The sequence below is a fragment of the Nyctereutes procyonoides genome, unplaced genomic scaffold (genome assembly GCF_905146905.1).
Source record: "Nyctereutes procyonoides isolate TBG_1078 unplaced genomic scaffold, NYPRO_anot_genome, whole genome shotgun sequence".
Lineage (NCBI taxonomy): Eukaryota > Metazoa > Chordata > Mammalia > Carnivora > Canidae > Nyctereutes > Nyctereutes procyonoides.
This window is the reverse complement of record NW_026575128.1, coordinates 8,418,120-8,437,544: the sequence shown is the minus strand read 5'-3', so window position 1 is coordinate 8,437,544 and position 19,425 is coordinate 8,418,120. Positions and strand designations below refer to the sequence as shown.

The 19,425-nt window shown below is 60.0% G+C and overlaps 1 protein-coding gene across 1 annotated transcript in view; it reads right to left on the bottom strand.

Annotated features, from left to right (window-relative positions):
* The window catches only part of MYLK3 (myosin light chain kinase 3), a 35,678-nt gene extending 25,663 nt beyond the window's left edge, over positions 1 to 10,015 (bottom strand). The window contains exons 1-3 of the mRNA XM_055342116.1: positions 8,981 to 10,015; positions 1,988 to 2,078; positions 857 to 1,178 (exon numbers count right to left, since the gene is read on the bottom strand). Of these exons, the coding sequence (XP_055198091.1) occupies positions 857 to 1,178; positions 1,988 to 2,078; positions 8,981 to 9,697 (1,130 nt within the window). The 5' untranslated portion in view covers positions 9,698 to 10,015. The remainder of the gene's footprint in view (positions 1 to 856; positions 1,179 to 1,987; positions 2,079 to 8,980) is intronic.
* Positions 10,016 to 19,425: the final 9,410 nt, after the last annotated feature.

Here is a 19,425-nt window from a genome sequence, read left to right as displayed (position 1 = left end):
GCCCCCTCCAGAGGGGGAAGCAGCACATCCAGGGGCCCGGGATGCACAGTCGCACGGGGCTGGGGGGGCCTGGCCGTCAGCACGGGGCCTGCGGGGGGCCAAGGGCTGGACCTGAGGGCACGACCCCACCTCCAGGCCCCGGTGTAATCATCCCCAAAGCCCCCCTGGACCGACTCAGCCTCTACTCCCTCCCTCTGAATCCCCGTCCCTGTCTCCCACCTCAGTATCTGGGCCTTAATTATTTTATTTTATTATTTTTTAAAGATTTACTTATTTACTTATTCATGATAGAGAGAGGCAGAGGGAGAAGCAGGCTCCATGCAGGGAGCCCGACGCGGGACTCGATCCCGGGACTCCAGGATCACGCCCTGAGCCAAAGGCAGGCGCTAAACGACTGAGCCACCCAGGGATCCCCTCTGGGGCTTAATTAAACACTGATCGGTGGAGGCAGGATGGTGCAGTGGGTAGGAGCAGATTCCGGATCTGAGCCCCGGATTCGGCTTTCAGCTTTGTGAGCCCCCCGCTGTGTGGCCCTGGGCATCTCTGCCTCTCCCCTGCTTCCCACAGTCTGGGGGCACGGTCTGGGGCACCTGGGCAGGGCCTCTGTGCGCCTGGCTGTCCCGAGAGCTCCCCGCTGATCCCTCCAGGAGCTTGGGAGACCGCAAAGGAGGAGGGAGACCTGCGCCTCACTCTACACTGAATAGGTCAGACTTTCAGATGTTGGGATTTTAAAATTTCCTTTGGGTAAATCTAACGGGCACCGGGCGGGAGCAGCACTCTCAGCTGCCCACAGCACCCCCCCGCCCCCCGACGGCCTCCCCTGGGGCTCTGCGCAGCGAGGACCCATGCCCCTTACCTGGGAGGCGGCTCTCCGGCGGCCTGCGTGGCCGGGGCCGGGCCGGGCAGCCCTGGCGGTGGGTCAGGCCCCCCGAATGCTGCTCCCTGGTCTGTGCGGGGGGCCTCCCCGAGCCTGGGGGATGCTGCAGACCATCCCCGGCTGGTGCCCGGGCTCTCAGGCAGCGGCAGGAGGCCGGGGGGCTCGGGGCCCGGGCCAGGAACCACTTCTTCCTGCCGCCGCAGGGCCTCCGCCTGCGTGGACACGTCCGCTCCTGGTCCCAAGGCGCTGACGGGCGCCGGCCTGGCCGCTGGGCCCTCCGGCGGGGCCGCCCTCCGGCTCTCTGCGGGAAGACAGGCCCATGAAAACACATCCCAGGCCGAGGGCCTGTTCCGAAGCTACTGCGGGGACGTGCAAAGGCCATGAGGCCGGCGCGTCTGTAACAACCCAAGTGACCCTCAGCAGAAGGCCGCGTGGCTGAACCACGCCCTGTAACACCGGCCACTGCACGGCCGTAAACAGACGCGACTATGTCCAGATGTGCTACAGGCCGATCTCAGGACGCGCCGTGGGTGACGGGACCGTGCTGTGCTTCTGTCTCCCTAGGAAAGGAGGACATGTGTGTGCGTGTGCAGGTGCGTGTGCAGAACCACGTGGAACGTGGTCTAAACACACAGAGAAGACAAAAAATGTTGTGAGCTGTTCCATACATAAAGGAGGAATGAGGATAGAAGCTGGGCTTCTCTTAATATATCCCTTGTTTTGTCGATTTAATTCTAGAACCGTGTCAATACTACACCAAATTGTGAAAGAGGATGAAACATGAACACAAGCGATGCAGGAATATTTAAAGCAAAGTGAAATAGGCCCAAGGGTCAGGCTGGTGGCACAGCTTACACGGAAGGGAGCTCGTCCGAGTGACTTTAAAATAGAAACACAAAAATAAATAAATAAATAAGTAAGTAAGTAAGTAAGTAAGTAAGTAAGTAAATAAATAAATAAATAAAATAGAAATACAGTGAGACACACACGAAGGGTTAAACATGAAGAAGATAAAGGAGCCTCAGTGGTTTGCTAGTGACCACACTGTCGGCGGCGGCGTTGGCATTTTTATTGTGAGACGGACATGATCCCAGCCGTGGGGCCACTCACCTTCCCAGGGCCCCCTGATCTCGGCCTGGACGGCTCTGGTGCTCAGCGCATGCTTTGGTTTGGCTCCTTTCTCTTCTACTCGATCTTTGTTCTGAAAGAGCAAGGTCATCACCGTCATCATCACTCGTGCGGCCACCGACGTTTGCTGAGCACCCACCGCGGGCCTCGGGTAGGACTCAGGTGGCCTCACGTGGTCTCACGGGAATACTCGAGGGGAGATATTGCTACTGTTGTTCTAGCGATAAAGACCCCTCCCCAAGGCCGCCAAGTCCTTTCTAATGTGTCGTCACATCCCACTACGGGGCAGACCCGACGGGGCTCCTCGACAGAGTGGGCCTCCAGGAACTTAGGCCAAGGAGGCAGAATAAATCCAGTCTTACGGTGACAATTCAGGTCGGTGAGTCACGGCCTTTACAGGCTTGGCTTGACGTGGCCCCTGACGTCAGATGCGCCCTGGTTTGGGGGTAAAGGGGCGGCCGGGGGGGCGGGGGAGTGCCACGGTCAGCTCAGCGCCAGCCAGGGAGGGGGCGCATCCCAGGCCGCCTCTCCAACCCTTGGCCAGACCTGCAGGGTTCAGACCCCACCTTGACCCCTCGGTCACGATCCGTGACCTCTGCGTGTCTCCCCTTCCCCATCTGTGAAACAGGGAGGATAATATTACCTGCCTTGCGGAGTCAGGGAGGGGCCTGGGGGAGTGAATCGTGGAATCCTGACAAGCGTGTGCCCCGCACCAAGTGCCCCATAGCTCTGGGATCACATCCCGCCTGAGCCAGGGGTCGCCCGTGGCAGGACTGTGTGGGCAGCTGCATGTACAGGCGCCAGGGGCCCAGGCGGCTCTGGTTTTGACACAGGGGTCCGTCCGGGCCAGTGCTCCCACTCCTGACCGGCGGGAGCACCCAGGATCCCTAAGCCTGGCCATTCCTACATGACCTGACCCCTTGCTGGGCCCTCTGGTGCTTCTAGAGGTTTCCAGACTTTGACTCCGCCTGGTCCTTATCACCGCGGCAGGTCTGTCCCAGCCCTGAGGCCCTGGCCGCAGGCACCTGCCGCTGAAGGCCCTTGCCCTGGCACAGAGGCCCCGATGCGGAGCTAAAAGGAGCTGCAGACACATTGTGTCTGGCCTGCACAGCGTTTTACATTTTTTAATTTGTTATTAACACTTTGAATCTAGGAGACTTTGTTTGAAGGTTTTATTTATTTCCTAGAGAGAGAGAGAGAGAGCGCACAAGCACGGGGAGCAGCAGAGAGAGGGAGAAGCAGGCTGCCCCTGCGCCCGGAGCCCGACGCAGGGCTCGATCCCACAACCCAAGCCAAAGGCAGCTGCCCACCGACAGCCTTGCATCGCCCCACTAGAAGGTTTTTACATTAAGTTTTTTTTTAAGATTTTGTTTATTTATTCATGAGAGACACAGAGAAAGGCAGAGACCGAGGCAGAGAAGAAGCAGGCTCCCTGCAGGGAGTTCCATGGGGATTTGAACCCGGGACCCGGGGTCACGCCCTGGGCCAGAGGCAGACGCTCACCTCCGAGCCCCCCGAGCGCCCCTACATTAATAGTCTAAGTTCCTGCAGGGAGCTCAGGATCGCTCTGTGTTTGGACTGTGTGGGTGCTGATGGGGTGTAACCGCGTGCGGAGCCGTGTACCTAAAACGGACAGACTGAGTGTGCGAACGGGCCGCTTACTGTGTGCAAATTATGCCTTAATGCCCCTGGGTACAACCCTGGTTCCCAGAGTCACCTCAAGAAAATCGGATGACCCGGCACCGGTAGGCCCTCGCGGCGGGAGTCCCGGGGCAGCTCCCCTCACGGGGCTGGGCCTCCAGCCACCACCTGCCGGCCTGTGGGACCCGAGGCGGCAGGTCCGTCCCTGGGGATTCGACACATGGAGCCCCTAGCCCGGTACCAGCCACGTGCTGCCACGCAGCTGCCGCCGTGTGCCCCGCATCCCCGTACTCAGCACAGGCCACTCCCGGGCCTCTGCGCACCCTTGCTCCTGCCACCCCTGGAGCCGGGGACAGGAAGCCATGTCACCCACGCCTCCCGCTCTCACCCCGGAGGGCAGCGATGCGAAAGTGTGGTCCCCTGGCAGACCTTTCTGGGCTCACAGCCATCCCCCGCCCGCTGTCGCTGTGGGCACACACACACGCGCACGTACACCCGCACACGCACATGCAGGCACACACACATGCAGGCACACCCGGGCACGCACACCCACATGTAGGCACACAGGCACGCACGCACACACACACACACCCGCATGCAGGCACACGTGCACACACACGCGCACACACACACACAGGCACACGCAGGTTCATGCGCACACACGCACACACACATGCAGGCACACACACGTAGGCACATGCATTCAGGCACACACAGGCTCACGCACACACACGCACATGCACACGCAGGCACACACAGGCACAGGTGCACACGCTCATGCAGGCACACATACACATGCAGGCACATGTACACACGCACGCAGGCACACACACAGCCACACGTACACACAGGCACATGCACACACACACAGGCACATGCGCATGCAGGCGATGCACATGTACACATACACACATGCAGGCACACACGCAGATGCAGGCACATGCATGCAGACACACACACACACGTGTATACACGCGCACACAGCCGGGTTGCACGTTGTCCAAATCTTCTTCTTCAGAAGAAGAGCCCTGCACAGCGTCCTAGAGGAAGGGCGTCTTCTGAGCAGCTCAGCCGGCCTGATCCTGTCCTTCGAGGGGAGCAGCTGTCTCGGTAATGATCTAACTCATCGTTACCAACACGAGCACCACCGGGTGCAGAAAACCCAGGAGGACCTTCACGAAGTCTTGGCACCATTTTCTTTCTTTTTTTTCTTTTGGACTTTTTTTTTTAAGACATCTTTAAAGGGATCCCTGGGTGGCGCAGTGGTTTGGCGCCTGCCTTTGGCCCAGGGCGCGATCCTGGAGACCTGGGATCGAATCCCACATCGGGCTCCCAGTGTATGGAGCCTGCTTCTCCCTCTGCCTGTGTCTCTGCCTCTCTCTCTCTCTCTCTGTGTGACTATCATAAGTAAATAAAAATTAAAAAAAAAAGACATCTTTAAAAATTTTAATTCCAGTAGAGTTAACATATTAGTGATATTAGTTCCAGATGTACAATATACGGATTCAAGGGGCGCCTGGGGGCTCAGCTCAGCTCACGATCCCGGGGTCCTGGGATGGGCCCCACATGAGACTCCCTGCTTCTCCCCCTCCCTTTCTCCCCCACTCATGCTCCTGCTCTCACTCTTTCTCTCTCAAACACAATTAATTTTAAAAATAAAAAATAAACCAATATTCAGCTCTTCCACACGACACCCAGGGCTCATCACAAGTGCTCTCCCTTCCCCAACCCCTCCCCTCTGATAACCATCGATTTGTTCTCTAACGTTAAGAGTCTGTTTCTTAGTTTGTGTGTGTCTCTCTCTCTTTTTTCCCTTCGGCTTGTTTGTTTCTGAAATTCCATAGTCCTGGCACAATTTTCAAATTTAGGAGCCAATGCTAGGATCTGCTTCAATTCCACCGATCATGACTATGCCCCCACCCTCTTAGGAAGCTTCAAGAGGGTCTCCAGAAAGTCTCTGTTTTCAGCACCAACAATCAGCACCAACAAAGGGTTAAATAGCCGGGGCTACTATACCCATTCCCCCCCCCCCCCCCCCCCCCCCCGCCATGAGACCTGCCCGACTGTCCGCAGCTGGAGGTAGAGGCCTAGTGTGGAGGAGGACAGACCAGGAGCTGACCAGGGCCTAGACTCAAAGCTGTAGATGGTTACCAACAGGTGTACTCCACACGGAGACCAGAGGAGAGGCCAGCCACATGCCAGCTGAGCAGCACAGACAAGACGGGGGGCAAGAACTCCGGGTACTCTACGATTTCCCCCTACTCGCGAATGCCTATATATCTGCAAAGTGTTTGGTAGCTAATTTCACAATATATAAGGAGCTCTTTCAAATCAATAAGGAAAAAAAACTTAAGTAGAAAAGCAGGAAAAGGGATGCCCGGGTGGCTCAGGGGTTGAACATCTGCCTTTGGCCCGGGGCGTGACCCCAGGGTCCTGGGATGGAGTCCCACCATCGGGCTCCCGGCAGGGAGCCTGTTTCTCCCTTTGCCTGTGTCTCTGCGTCTCTCTCTGTGTTTCTCTTGAATAAATAAAATCTTAAAAAAAAAAAGTAAAGCAGGAAAAGGACATGAGCAGCGTTCACAGAAAAATACAGGTTTTAAATCTGTGCAAGATGCTCAAACTTCTAGTAAAAGAAATACAAATTAAAACTACAATGAGGTATATCATCCCATCTACTTCTGGTTATGTCTAAAATTTTCCATAAGGGAGTGTTTTCAATTTTTTTATGAATTAAAGAAAAAGAATTAACACTAAGAGGCATATAACATACGTAAGGGGAAACGAGCATAAAGACAATTAGGAAAATCCAAACACTAACTTTGGTAATGTTAAATTACTGTCTACTTTTTGGTCGTGAAAATGGCATCATAATTACATTTTTTAAAAAGATGTATTTGTTTATTCATGATAGACATAGAGAGAGAGAGGCAGAGACACAGGCAGAGGGAGAAGCAGGCTCCATGCGGGGAGCCCGACGTGGGAGTCGATCCCGGGTCTCCAGGATCGCGCCCTGGGCCAAAGGCAGGCGCCAAACCACTGAGCCACCCAGGGGATCCCTGATAATTACATTTTTTAAAAGAGCCCTTATCTTCTAGATGAATGCTAACGTTTATGGAGGAAGCGATCCGCTGTCTCAGATTGGCTTCAAAATGATGCCGAGACAGGGAAGTAGGTGGGGAGCAGATGCAGCAACGCTGGCCCCCGTCATGGGTTCACAGGGTCACGAGACTGATCTCTGTGTTTATAAATGTTTGAGAATCTTCATGTAAAAATTTTTGTACTTTTTGCAGACATCTTGAAAATGTTAAAGGAAACCCCCCATGCGTGATCAGGTCTCAGTTTTCAATTGACCACACGAGCAAAGGATGAAATGGGATAATATGCTTTGTTAGCAAAGGGGAGGCAACAAGTCTTCCCGTAAGCCGTTGCTGGGAGGCCGGGCTGCAGCAACTCCTTTGAAGGTCAGTGTGGCCTTATGTCCACAACTCTACCCTTTGGCTTGGCCTTGCCCCTTCCAGGAGGGTATCGGGGAGATAAGCTCGCACGTCTACAGGCATTCACCGCCTGGCTATTTATAGCAGCTAAAAGTGAGAAATGATATAAACAAACCACGATGTGGGGCCGGTGAACAAATAAGACTCATCCCCCAGCCGCAGACCGCGCGACCTTAAGAACGAGGAAGCTTTTCCTATGTAAGAACACGAAACAGTGCCCAAAACACATTAATTAAAAAAAAAAATCAAGGCCAGCATAACATGAATAATATTGAGTTCCACCAAAGAGGTGATGCTTATGGATAAACAGACTCTGGGAGGCTTTGTAGGAACCTGGCGCCCACGACTCCTGGGGAAGACGGCAGGCCCGGGGCCCAGGGGCCGGAGCCGCAGGGACCTGGTGCTCTGATACCACGTGGATGTTGTTCTGTTGGTCTGTTCGTATTTTAAAGATTTTATTTATTTGGGAGAGAGAAAGAGGAAGCAGGAGAGAGAGCAGGAGCAGGGAGGGGAGGCGGGGCCGAGGGAGGAGCAGAGCCCGCTGAGCAGGGCGCCTGATGCGGGGCTCGACCCCGGGACCTGGGACCACGACCTGGGCCAACCTGGGCTGACCTGGCCGAGGGCAGACGCTGAGCTGACTGAGCCCCAGGCCGCCCTGTTTAAGTGAACTCCAGGCCCAGCAGGAGGCCCAGCGCGGGCTCGAACTCAGCACCCTGAGATCAAGACCTAAGCGGAGGCCAGGAGGTGGACGCTCACCCCTTCCCGGCCGAGCCGCCAGGCGCCCCGTGACCACTTTACCTGAGCGCCTGTTACAGAAGTTTCTCTGCCAAGCTGAGGTTGTTGGGGCACCGGGGGCCCCCGTCAGGGAAGCCTAGGCCTGGGTCTCAGGCCCTGCGCCGTGCCTGCCCGAGCTCCTCCCTATCCCTCTGCACCGCCCTCACTCTGCGGCCTTAATAAGTAAATAAAAATACAGCTAAGTTTGCTTATGGGGGAAAAGCAGCAGGTCGCCTGGCCCGCGGCCCGATGCGCAGGGAGCTGGGGGGTCTGCAGGCCCGGGAGGCCTGGCTGGGTAGGGGGGAGCCCCCGCACCCCACTCCCGGGAGCCTCGGGGAGCCAGCCGCCTGCAGGCCCCACCCCCTCGCCTGGGTGGACGAGCGCAGGGTCTGAAGGGTGGCCCTGGGTGGCCCCGGTGGCCCCGGGAGGCCCGAGGGTTGCTAAGTGGCCAACTCTTAGCTGTTCCCAAACAGAGTGTGGCCCGGCCGCCGCCTCCTCTCTCACAACAGCAGCCCTGGTTGTGCAATCCTCGGGAACAGCCGCCCCCAGGAATGCCACCGTCCACCCCCGGGCTCCGGCTCCCTCAGCCCGTCCCCAGGGCTTACTGTCAACACTCAGCTTCCAACCGGCAGCTGCACATCCGCCCTCTCGCCCACTCGGGGACACAACCCAAGGTTGGAGACGGGAGGGGGACGGGGACGGGGAGGGGGCTCCGCGTCAACGGGCTCCCGCTGCTTCCTCCTCCAGGTGTGAAGGGACAGAGGAGCCAACAGAAGTCCCTGGAATGTGTACGCTTCACTGTGCTCCCCTCCCGAGTGGCCCGTGTCCTCCCACTCCTGAAGCGGCCCAAGGCCCACGGGCCCCACGGCCACTGCCTCTCCCTTCCCGGGAAGAGCGGCCGGCCGGGGACCTGCCTGGGGACCCCGTGGGCAGCTGGGGCAGGTGGCCCAGGAGGGCACAGCACTCCCCCACATCTCAGCCCGCTGTCCCAGGTGTCCCCGGCAGGCCAGCTCTCCCTGCAGCCCCCGGGGGGGGGGGACAGCGGGCTAGGGCGGGGGACACCAACCTCCACGGGGCCGTCGGCCAGGCTGCCTTTCCTCCAGGGCACGCTCCCCTGCATGATGAAGTCCACGACCTTTGAGTTCTGGAACACGGCCCCCACCACGGCCACCACCTTGTCCACAGCCACCAGCATCCCAAGCAGGGCCTCCAGCCTGGCGCCGTGCTGGGCCGCCTCCTGCCGCACGGCCCTCACCAGCTCCAGGACCTCGGGCCACCCGGCCTGTGCGGCGGCTGCGGGGGCGCGGGCGGCCCCAGCGGGGCCCGGGACCTGACGGGCCTCCAGCCGGTGTAGACCTTGCTCCAGGTGGCCCAGGCCCTGGCACACACACTGCAGTTTCTCCGTGACGTCTTCTTGGAAGTGCAAGAGCTTGTCGACCTTCTCGTTCAGCACGTTGAGCTTCGTGTCCATGGTGGTCAGGCAGGCCTTGCCGGCCGCCGGCGGCCCCCGGGGCTCCAAACCCTCCTGGGGGGCTCCCGACATCCTGGGGCGGCTGCGCGAGGACGATGAGTCGCGGAAGCCACGGCTTCGGGTGTTCACGCGGGCGGGGGACCCCGGCAGCTCATTGCCGTCCACAGCCCGCAGCTCGCAGCCCAGCCCGCACGGTCTCCCGGGCCCGGCGTCTGCGAGCCCTCGCCTTAGCTTATCTCTGGGTCGGCCGCGGCATGAGTGACAGCTTGGCAGGGCCCTTCCCCTTGGGGCCCCTTGACATGGTGGCAGCATCTAGCATTCCTCCCTGAGAGGGTGCTGACGGGCAAATATTCTAACAATCTGCCCAGGCCGGCAGGGCTTCGGGTGCTTGGACCGGAGCTTGGAGGCATGGGGCCCCTCAGGAATGAGCTACAAATCTGGGCTTTACGGGGGGCCTCGGGGATCCCCGCGCAGCACGAGACCTCCAAGGGCGCCGGGGGGCTCCGGGGTGAGCGTCTGCCAGCTCAGGCCATGACCCCAGGTCCTGGGATCGAGTCCTGCGTCGGGCTCCCTGCATGGAGCCTGCTCCTCCCTCCGCCTGGGTCTCTGCCTCTCTGTGTGTCTCTCATGAATAAATAAATAAAATCTTAAAAAAAAAAAAGAAATGGATAAGGCCTCCAGAGGCCCAAAGTGCCGAGCCGCGCGGCCGGATCCCACCCGCCACAGACACGCCGCGTTCACAATGAAAAGCAAGAGCAGAAGTAAATGTGGGGCTGTTCCGAGTTTTCCCGTGACAAAGTGTTTGATGCTTTTGCAAATTAAAAACAAATCTTGGGTGCGGCTACCTCGCAGCGGCTCGCGTATGTGCTTGGACTGCCTGTGAGGGGGGGTCTGTGGGCCCGTCCCCTCCACGGCCTTGGTCACTGGGCGCCTGGGCCTAATAATAGACGTGAGGGAAGCGGCTCAGGCTCCTCACCAGGTGCCACCCCTCGGCTCTGCTCCCCATGGAGCCCCCCCGGGCACATTTCCAGGCCCCCCCCCCCCCGGCACCGACCACGCAGGCACCGGGCGCCAATGTCTAGAGGCTGAAACGGCTGCTGCAGCAGCCCAGAGGACAGGGGACCCGGCTTCTCACAGGTTCCATCCACCGCAGCCTCCGAAGCCCGGTTCTGAGGGGACGAGCCCAGAGCAGACAGGCCGCGGCCCACCTGACCCGCAGGTGCTGCCAGGAGGCACGGGGAGCCGCCGTGCTGGGGAGCCGAGGGAGACGCGGTGTCCCAGCTGCACCCCCCCACCATGTCCCTGCAGCCGCCTCCTCCACAGAAGCAATCACTAACACACCGGGGGCGGCGACCACAGGCCCCAGCTCGCGGGCCTCCGTGGGGCCAGCTCGGTCCCCAGGCAGCCACGCACTATCTGGACCCAACGGTGGGAGCGGCCGGGGCATCGCGGCACGACGGCCTGGAGCTCAGAGCACACGTGCCGTGAAACACACACGAGTAAACAGACTCTTCTTGGAAAAAGAGATTCGGGAACCCCAGGGCTGCAGCTGCTGTCCCCTAGGAGGGTCACGCGCCCAGGACTGCACCCCGCGGAGGGGACCAGCGAGTGGCCAGGGCCTCTGGGATCGACGGTCAGATTGCACTTCGGGAAGCAGCTGCCTAGAGGATTCTCCGGGGCGCAGGGCACAGCCCAACAGTAGGTTCAGGTCCCCTACAGGGCCGGCCAGTTTCTGGGGTGCCCCCCACCCGTGCAGGCCTGGCCAAGCACCAGCCCAATCCCCTTCATTGCTCTGCCCTGAGGACACGAGGGTCCCGGGAGGGCTGAGGCTCCTCTGCGGCTCTCCCCACAAGCAGGGCACTGCCTGCGTCCAGTGGGCACAGACCGGGGCAGAGGCAGGCGAGCCGGGAGGCACAGACATGAGCCCCATGATGCCCCCTCTTTCCCGGGGAGGATGGTGCGGCCGACCAGCGTGCGGCGGACCCCAGACTCTGGCCTGGCGTTCCTGGGGACAGCCAGTGTCCCCCGTGCAGCCCCAGGGGCACGTGGACCCCGAGACCCCAGGCGGAGTAAGAGGGGAGGGGAGCGGTCACGCAAGGCTAAGGAGTCCGGGGCAGGCAGTGAGTCTCCTCCTCCCACCTGTGCTCACAGTGGGCGCGGCCCGGCCGGGGATACCCTCGTCCCTGGAGAGCAGAGGCCTGCCTGGAGGTGGGGGTCCTGCGGGGCCGGGGTGCGGGCTGCCTGTTACCGGCGTCGGGGATCCCCTCGTCCGGTGGTCCCTGGCAAGCCAGCCCGTCTGCCAGCCTCAATCACTCGACACTTCTCTGTGCCTCAGTCACTCACCCACTTCTATCTATATGCACAGATAAAAAGGGATCGCCGGGTATCCAAAGCCTCCGGGATGAAAAGGGGGGTCCCCCAAACAGAAACATGACAGCGGAGGAAACAGAAGAACATTCTGGAAAGGCTCTCCTTAGTTGCTACAGCAAAGTGCAAAAAGGCTATGGCAGCCTTTACGAAAGAAGAAGGTGGTGCGGCCTAGAGTACAGGAGAGGTCTTGGAAATTAAAAATATGAGAAAATGCAGTCAAGGTAACATCCCAGAAAGTAGAATTAAAAGATGAGGAGGCCCACGGAGGGATAGAGAAGGTAAGAGGTCAGACAGTGGATCCACCCCCCCCCCGCCCCGTCTGCTTGTCCAGCATTCCAGGAGGAGAGACAATGGGGGCAGGACTTTATTAAGGAAATAGAGTTGTCGTGCGACTTTAGAACACGGGGGTAAGGAGAAGATCCCAAACTCTCCAAAATGAGAAAGAAAAAAAATCACCAAGGAAGAACTAGAATCAGAATGACATCACACTTCTGGCCCTAAAAGCAAGTGGAGGGGATCCCGGGGGGCTCAGCAGCTGAGCACCCACCTGCGGCCCAGGGCGTGACCCCAGGGTTCCGGGATCGAGTCCCGCGTCGGGCTCCCTGCATGGAGCCTGTGTCTCCCTCTGCCTGTGTCTCTGCCTCTCTCTGTATCTCATGAATAAATAAATAAAATCTTTTAAAAATACCCAAGAAAAGCCCAAAAGCAAAAACCCAACGGGGCGCTGAACACGGGCTGGGTGTGGAGGGTTGGGGAGAGGTTTGGGGACAGCAGCGGTGTCAGGGCACAAGGACATTCAAGTGCGAGACTCAGTCTCAGTGACGGGTTTGCATTGACCTGTGTGGAGTCGGCGGAGCGGGGAGGGGGTGTGGGGTGGGGGGGCACAGCCGGATGACCCTGTGTGGCCACTGGGACGCAGGGGGGGCCTGCAGGGTCGGGGTACAGGCCGTGGGGGGGGTCGGGCTTCTCTGCGGACGACGGTCTGGTTGTAACAAAATCACACGTGGCGACTACCCGGGAGGCGGAGGCCGGTAGGTGAGGACAGGGAGGCCTTTCCTCTTCCAGGACATGCGGAGGGTCAGCTGCGCCCGGGACCCCCACGACCCCCGGGGCAGACCAGAGCACAGCTCCCTGCCCTGCCGAGGCCTCAGCCCGGCAGCTCGCAGGAGCCTCCGCCCCTGTCAGGTCACCCCGGGGGGGGCCCCCCCTCCATCGAGGTCCCACTCCCCTCCTGCCTTCCTCCCCCTCCTCACCCCCCGCCCCCCCGTCAAGCAGAGCTGCCCACGGCCTTCCCGGCCCAGGAGAACCTGCTTTGGGGGCTGCTTGTCACCAAGACGCCAAGTCCCGGCTCCGACTTGCAGGCGCGGGGCGTGAGCTGCCCTTACTGCGAGGACCCCACCCCCCCGCAGGTGCCCCAGGTGCCCCAGGAGCCCGAGGTGCCGAGGCCATGGGCCGGGCCGAGGGGCTGCACTGACGTGTCCAGAGCTCGGGCGCCGCGATAAGCCTGGCATTTCCGCTTATCTCTGCCCCCGCTGGGCCCCAGGGGCCTCCCGGGCTACACGCGCTTATCTGGTTTGCGAGGCGCTATCTGCTTCCCGGGCCGCTTCCTGCAGCGCTCGGGGAAGTGTCCCCTTGGGACGCAAGCCCAGGGCACAATGGGCCTCAGGTCAACCCCAGGATTGCGGGGCTGGGAGGCGCCGCCGCCCTCGGGGAGCCCTCCAGGCTGAGGCTGGAAGGCGCCGGCCCTGCTCTTCTGGGGGGGGTGCTGCTCAGACACTGGCCGTCAGCCTGGTCATCTCCAGGCAGGGGCCCAGCTGCTGCCCCTTAAGGACAACTATTCAGGAAGCAACAGGACCTGCAGCCCCAAGGCCGGAGCAGGTGGCTGGAGGGCAAAACAGGACCTGCGGCTCCTGCGGGTCGCTCGCCCCCGGCTCGGCTCTGGCCCACAGGGACCTCTCTGTCCAGGGGACCCCACAGCCCGAGGTCCAGGGGACCTCTCTGTCCAGGTCGCCCTGTGGCCTGCGATACTGAGGCCCCCGCCCCCAGCAAATGAAAAGCTGCTGCTGTTTGCCCATTTCTGGGCCTGACCACGGGCGGCCGGTGCTGAGCACCCGTAGCTGCGGATCTTAGGGACCCGTCTCTGCATCCCACAGGACGGATTAGGACTCGTGCTCCCCCGAGTGCAGAGGGGCATTAACCTAAGCTTACGACCTTCACCCAGCTTCACCCGAAGCCGCAGAGGAAGCCACGGAGCCGGATCAAACCCACGGTTATAGCTCCCGCAATGCTGCCACTTGTAGGGACAGGAGGGACCCCAGAGGCCACATGGCTCACCCCTTATTTTGTAGACACGGGATTTGAAGCCCAGGGAGGGGAAGCCACTTTCTGGCGGCCACACGGTGGGTCGGCGTCAACTGAAAGGAGTGTCCCCTACACATCTCCCGCCTAGAGCCCGACTTCGACGCAGGCTGCATTCACCACCAGCGCAGGGACACGGTTTGCACGCAAATCGGCCAACAGTTGCACGGCCCTGCAGGCCTCCCACCTGCTCCCGTGGGTCAGACGCCACGGCTGCAAGATGCGTCCACGCCTGCTTACACTCGAGCGCATTTGAGGTGGGCGCATGGTGGTCCCCGTCTTCCCCGCGGGAGTCGCTGCCAACCTGGACCTTGGCCCTGGTTCTACAGATGCAGGCCCTGTGCTGGCCGCGGTGGCAGGGGTTTGGGGCCTGGGCGCCTACGTGCCTGCGTCACCCCGGGACCCTGACTCATGTGGCCTGTGCTGCGCCAAAATCAACGCCTTGGAGCAACAGAGAACGGGCGCCGCTCGCCAACTGCTAGGCTCGAGGGACGTGGCTGTGATGGGCAACATCCCCACGATGTAACAAGAAGAACCCCGTCGTCGCCTGCTCAAGTTCTCCGCGCCCAGCCCACCCTGAGCCTCTCAGGAAAGCCTGGTTTCAAGCTTTTGGGCATCGAGTCTGAAGCCCGAGCACAAGATGCACCATGCAGCCCAGAAGAGAGGGTGCGGCTGAGCTGGGGGGCAGGCGCCAAGAGCAGACAAGAGAGAAGGGGGGACACATACCGAGTGGAGTCTGGGGCCGCAGGGTGGCAGACGGGGGCAGCCGCTGGATGTGAGGGCGCAGTGGCCCGGAGGGCAGGACACGGCTCCAGGCCCGATGGCTCCCCGGATGGCAAGGCTGCAAGGCCCCCGGGCTCCGCAGAAACCCCCCGAGTTACCTGGGGCAGGTGGCAGAGGAGGCAGAGACATTGAGGGGAAAATCGGCGAAGAGGAAAGGGGGCCTGAGCTGAGCCTTGGTGGACGGAGGAGATCCGGGGAAGCCGAAGACAGGGCCGCTCCTGGGAGGACTCAGACGGAGCCTGGCGGCGGAAGGGACGGTGCACAGGCTGGCCTCGGGTGACGGGGCGGGGGGGGGGGGTCGCGGAGGCCCGAGGGCTCGGCAGGCAGGGCCCTGAGGAGGGTGGACCCGAGAATCAGGCAGAGACGTTCAGACCCAAAGCAGCAGGATACGGGGATGGCCGTCCTACGGGATGCTGGGAAACGACACGATGGCACATGTGGCGTAGGGGCACCTGGGTGGCTCAGTCTGCCTTCAGCTCAGGTCAGGATCCCAGGGGCCCGGGTCGGGGCCCCCTGCCTTGCAGGGGGTCTGCTCCTCTCTCTGCCCCCCGCCCCCTTGCCTGTGCTTCAAATAAATAAATAAATAAATAAATAAATAAATAAATAAATAAATATTAAAAAATGTATGGAATAAGTTACAGGGGGGGAGGTTAGTTAATCAGAGAGGACGCAGAGCCACCTTGGGGGTGTGGGAGTGCTGTGAGGCCCTGAGTGCTGCCCACAGATCGCTCTGCTTTGTAGCCTGAGTTAGGCCTTAGGTCGGGCTGGCGCGAAAGACGGGGGGAGGGGGAGCCCAGGGCCCGACAGCGGCGCAGATGGGTCGGAGGCACAGGGTCACCGCCGCACAGAAGCCAAAGCCAGCGAGTGTTTACCGGGCCCGCGGCCGTTGCCAAAACATGGGCGCGCTAAGGAAGTGGGGTGACCTCTGAGAGACCAGGTCTTTGACAGTCTTTGAAAACAAGAGCAGGCTGAACTCTGCCTGCTCAGGTCCTCAGCCCCACCCCCGCCCCAGCTGGAGCCCAGGACAGACGCAGGAGCCCCCCCCCCCCGCACCCCCTGCTGCTGCAGAAACACAGCGATTTGAGCTGTTCCCCCCCGCCCCCCCCCCCCCCCCCCCCCCCGCCCCGGGATCCAACAGGTGGAGGCCCCACCACAAAGCAGGTCATAACCCAGCAGGTACCCACGGTGCAATCCGCGTGCGTCTGCGTGACACTTGCACATGATCTGTATGTGCCGTGCTGCTTTTATAGAATTATTCCAAAATCTTAAACATGGATTATTTTTGTTATTAAACAAGTTCTTTTTTTTTTTTTTTCTAGAATAGTCCCCATTTACACAGACCCGCGGGCATCACTAGAGACAATATGCAGCCCGGAGAGGTTGAGTGAACCTGGGATGGAGCAGGAGCAGCATCAGCCCCTGGGGAACGGGAGCGGGGAGCGGGGAGCAGGGGGGCTGAACCGGCCTGAGGCCTACCCGCAAGGAGCAGATCCCAGGCAGGAGGAGCAAGGAACCCTCCCTGCACTTGTCTCTCCAAGCAGGTTTTTGGCCCATCGCGGCTGGGAAGCGAGCGCCCCCCCACTCCACGTGCAACTCCCAACCCGCAGGGAAAGCCAGTCCGGGAGGTTCTCAGAGAGAAGCTGGCAAAGGTGGGGGGGGGGGGGGACCAGCGCGGCGCTCTCAGAGGCACGGGCACGAACCCCAGCCACAAGTTGGGGGGCGGCTCTGGAGTGTGGGTCACACACGCAGCCCCCCACCTGCACAAAAGCAGGGAGCACCCCAGGCACCTGCAGCCCAGGCCTTCACGGCTGCTGGTTGGTTTGCTGCGACCTCAAAGCGTATCCTGGAGGCTCTCCATGCCCCTAAGGCGACTGCGGAAGCCCAAACCCTGCCTGGTCGCCAGGTGCACTTACATACCACCTTCCATCCATGGGCCACGGCTCTGTCGGGAACACCGGCTCCCTAAGTCCCGGCGACACGTGTCAGTGTCCTCGCCTCCATCCCGGACTCGGACGCACTTGGATACGTGGGCAGTTAGGTGGCCTGTCAACAGCTACAACCCAAGACAACATCCCCGCAAGCCGCCCCCGGCCTCCCTGCCTCCCTGCCTCCCCTGGCCCCTGCGAGCCCCTTGCTGGCCTGGCCTGGGTCGCGCGCACACACCGCGTCTCCCTGGTGCCGGGGGTGGCCTCCTGCTTCCTGCTCTGGCTTTGGCAGCTGGCCCAGGGCAGCGCGACCAGCCACAGGCGCCTCAGCCTGCGTGAGCGGGAGGCTTGGCTCCCCTGCCCGGGGCACGTGTCCAGCCGTCACTCGCCCGGGCGCCCCGCGGGGGCACTGGGGACCCGTCCCTTCACAGGTGACGGCACCGCGCCCTGGCCGCCCAGCTGCTGCGCGTGTCCTGGGACGAGCGCTGGGGTCCGAGCCCTGAAGCAGGGCGGGGGCGGCGGGGCGAGCCCCTCTGGTGCGGCCGGGCCTCGGGGAGCGGGCTGCAGACGTGCTCTGGGGCCTTCGGTCCCCGCCGGGCCCGCGGCAGCGAGGACACCCGAGCTCCGTACCAGGAGCCCCGGCACACGCGTCACGGCCACCAGCTTTTTCAGGCCCTGGGTGTTACCACTAATGACCTCACGCTCAGCCGAGCCAAGTGGCCTAGAGGAGCCACAACATCCCGGGGCTACTTGCCCGCGTCACAGACTCTCGTGGATTTAGTCACTTAAAGCAACAGAAGTCCACCCCGTCACAGATTTGGGGGGCGGAGGCCCGCAGCCAGGCCCCCCGGCGACCCGGGCTGTCCGGGGGGCTGTGCTGCCTGCGGAAGGTCCTGGGAGAATCTGTCCCTTGCATCTTCCAGCTGGTGGCAGCTGCTGCGCTTCTGGGCTTCGGGCCACCTGCTCAGCGTCGCCCCCCCACCCCCACCCTGAGCTCGCCGCCGGTCTCTGTGTCTCACCTCCTCCCGCGCGGGACGGTCAGGACATCACACATGGCTCCCACTCGGTGACCGGTGACCCAGCGTGATCTCGGCATCTCAAGGTCCTTCATGTAGGCATTTCCGCGAAGTCCTCCTGCTGCTACCTGGCGCCACCCCCGGGAGTGCAGGGAGCCGGGGGCACACGTCCCGGGGCCCAGTCCAGCCCGTGAGGCCCCCCAGGAGGTAGAGCCCCCAGGTTTCCCTGCACGGGGTGAAGCGGGTGCCGGAGCCTCACAAGTAAGAGTGCAGGCTCGGGCCGACGAGCTGGGAGTCGAAGGCCAGTCCCACCACCTGCTCCTGCGGGACCGCAAGGAACGCTCCAGACCGCAAGATGCAGGACACATGGAGCGGGAGATGCACGAGTGGAGGCTTCGTGGGGTGTCAGAGCCAGGGGAGCAAGTGGGGTCCTTTTTGTTAAAGCTGGAGCCGGACCCGACTTGGCAGACGGAGGTCAGTGAGCAAGCACCAGGCTTCTAAGGACAAAGAAATACGAAAATGGGAAGAAAAGGAAATTCTACTGCAGAGCCGAGGGAAGTCAGTGCTGAGCAAAACTGGTAGAACTTTCAAAACCATAAAGTCCTGCCGGAACTTGCCGTGCCAAGGGTTTGTGCTCTTCAAAAGTGGACAATGTGACCTTTCTCCAGGACAAGTGGGGACCTGGGTCCCCAAAAGGTGTATTTTTCTCGATAGATATTCCTGGCACGTTGTTATAAATAGGATTCATCTGGGAATTACATTCTGATGGGCCTCTTGAGGTTAAAGTGATTCCAATTTCAAGACCTATAGCAAAAAAATAAAAAATAAAAAACAGTAAATCAAGAGTTTGGAGCATAGAGAATAAACTAAGAAAAACAGGCATAAAATAGTAGGAAGAGAACCGTAGAGGGGGAACAAGAACACTTGAATCTGGGTGTTTGTTATTAGTATGCTTGAGAGATGACCTGCACGCTGGCTCGCCTCCTGGCCTCTGAGCAAAATAAATGTGATTTGACTGTGTTCCACTTGTTTTAGCTGGGACAGGGCAACATGCACTGCGCTTCCAAACGTTGTCATATATTATGGTGCGTTCGCTTGCTGTAGTCCCTCCAATTAGGCTTTTTAGTTCAATCTACTGAGATTCTTTGCAGATATGACACAGGTCCCTCCATTAGGGTAGAAACCGCGAAACAGGAATATAATAGATTTTGCCATTTTTAGGAAAAAGAAAGGCCGTAAACGACTTAAATGTCAACCAGTAGGGGGAAGAAGCATAGCTTTACATCCACTGCCATAAAAAGACATACAGCCAAGTTAAAATTCACAGAACAACACATACAACTGGATCCTATCTGAATGACAAAGATAAATTCTCTGACAACCGGACAGACGGAGTATGTGGATCCATTAGCAATCGTGGAGGACATACACCCAATTATTAACAGTGGTTAATTCCTGGGCAAAGAGCAGAATTGGGTTAGGGAAAAAGAAGGGAAAAGCCAATTTCCCTTTATAGTCTACGTGCTTTTGTGTTTGCATTTTTATAAGGAGCATGTTTTTGTACATTACTTGTTTACTCTTTTAAGCA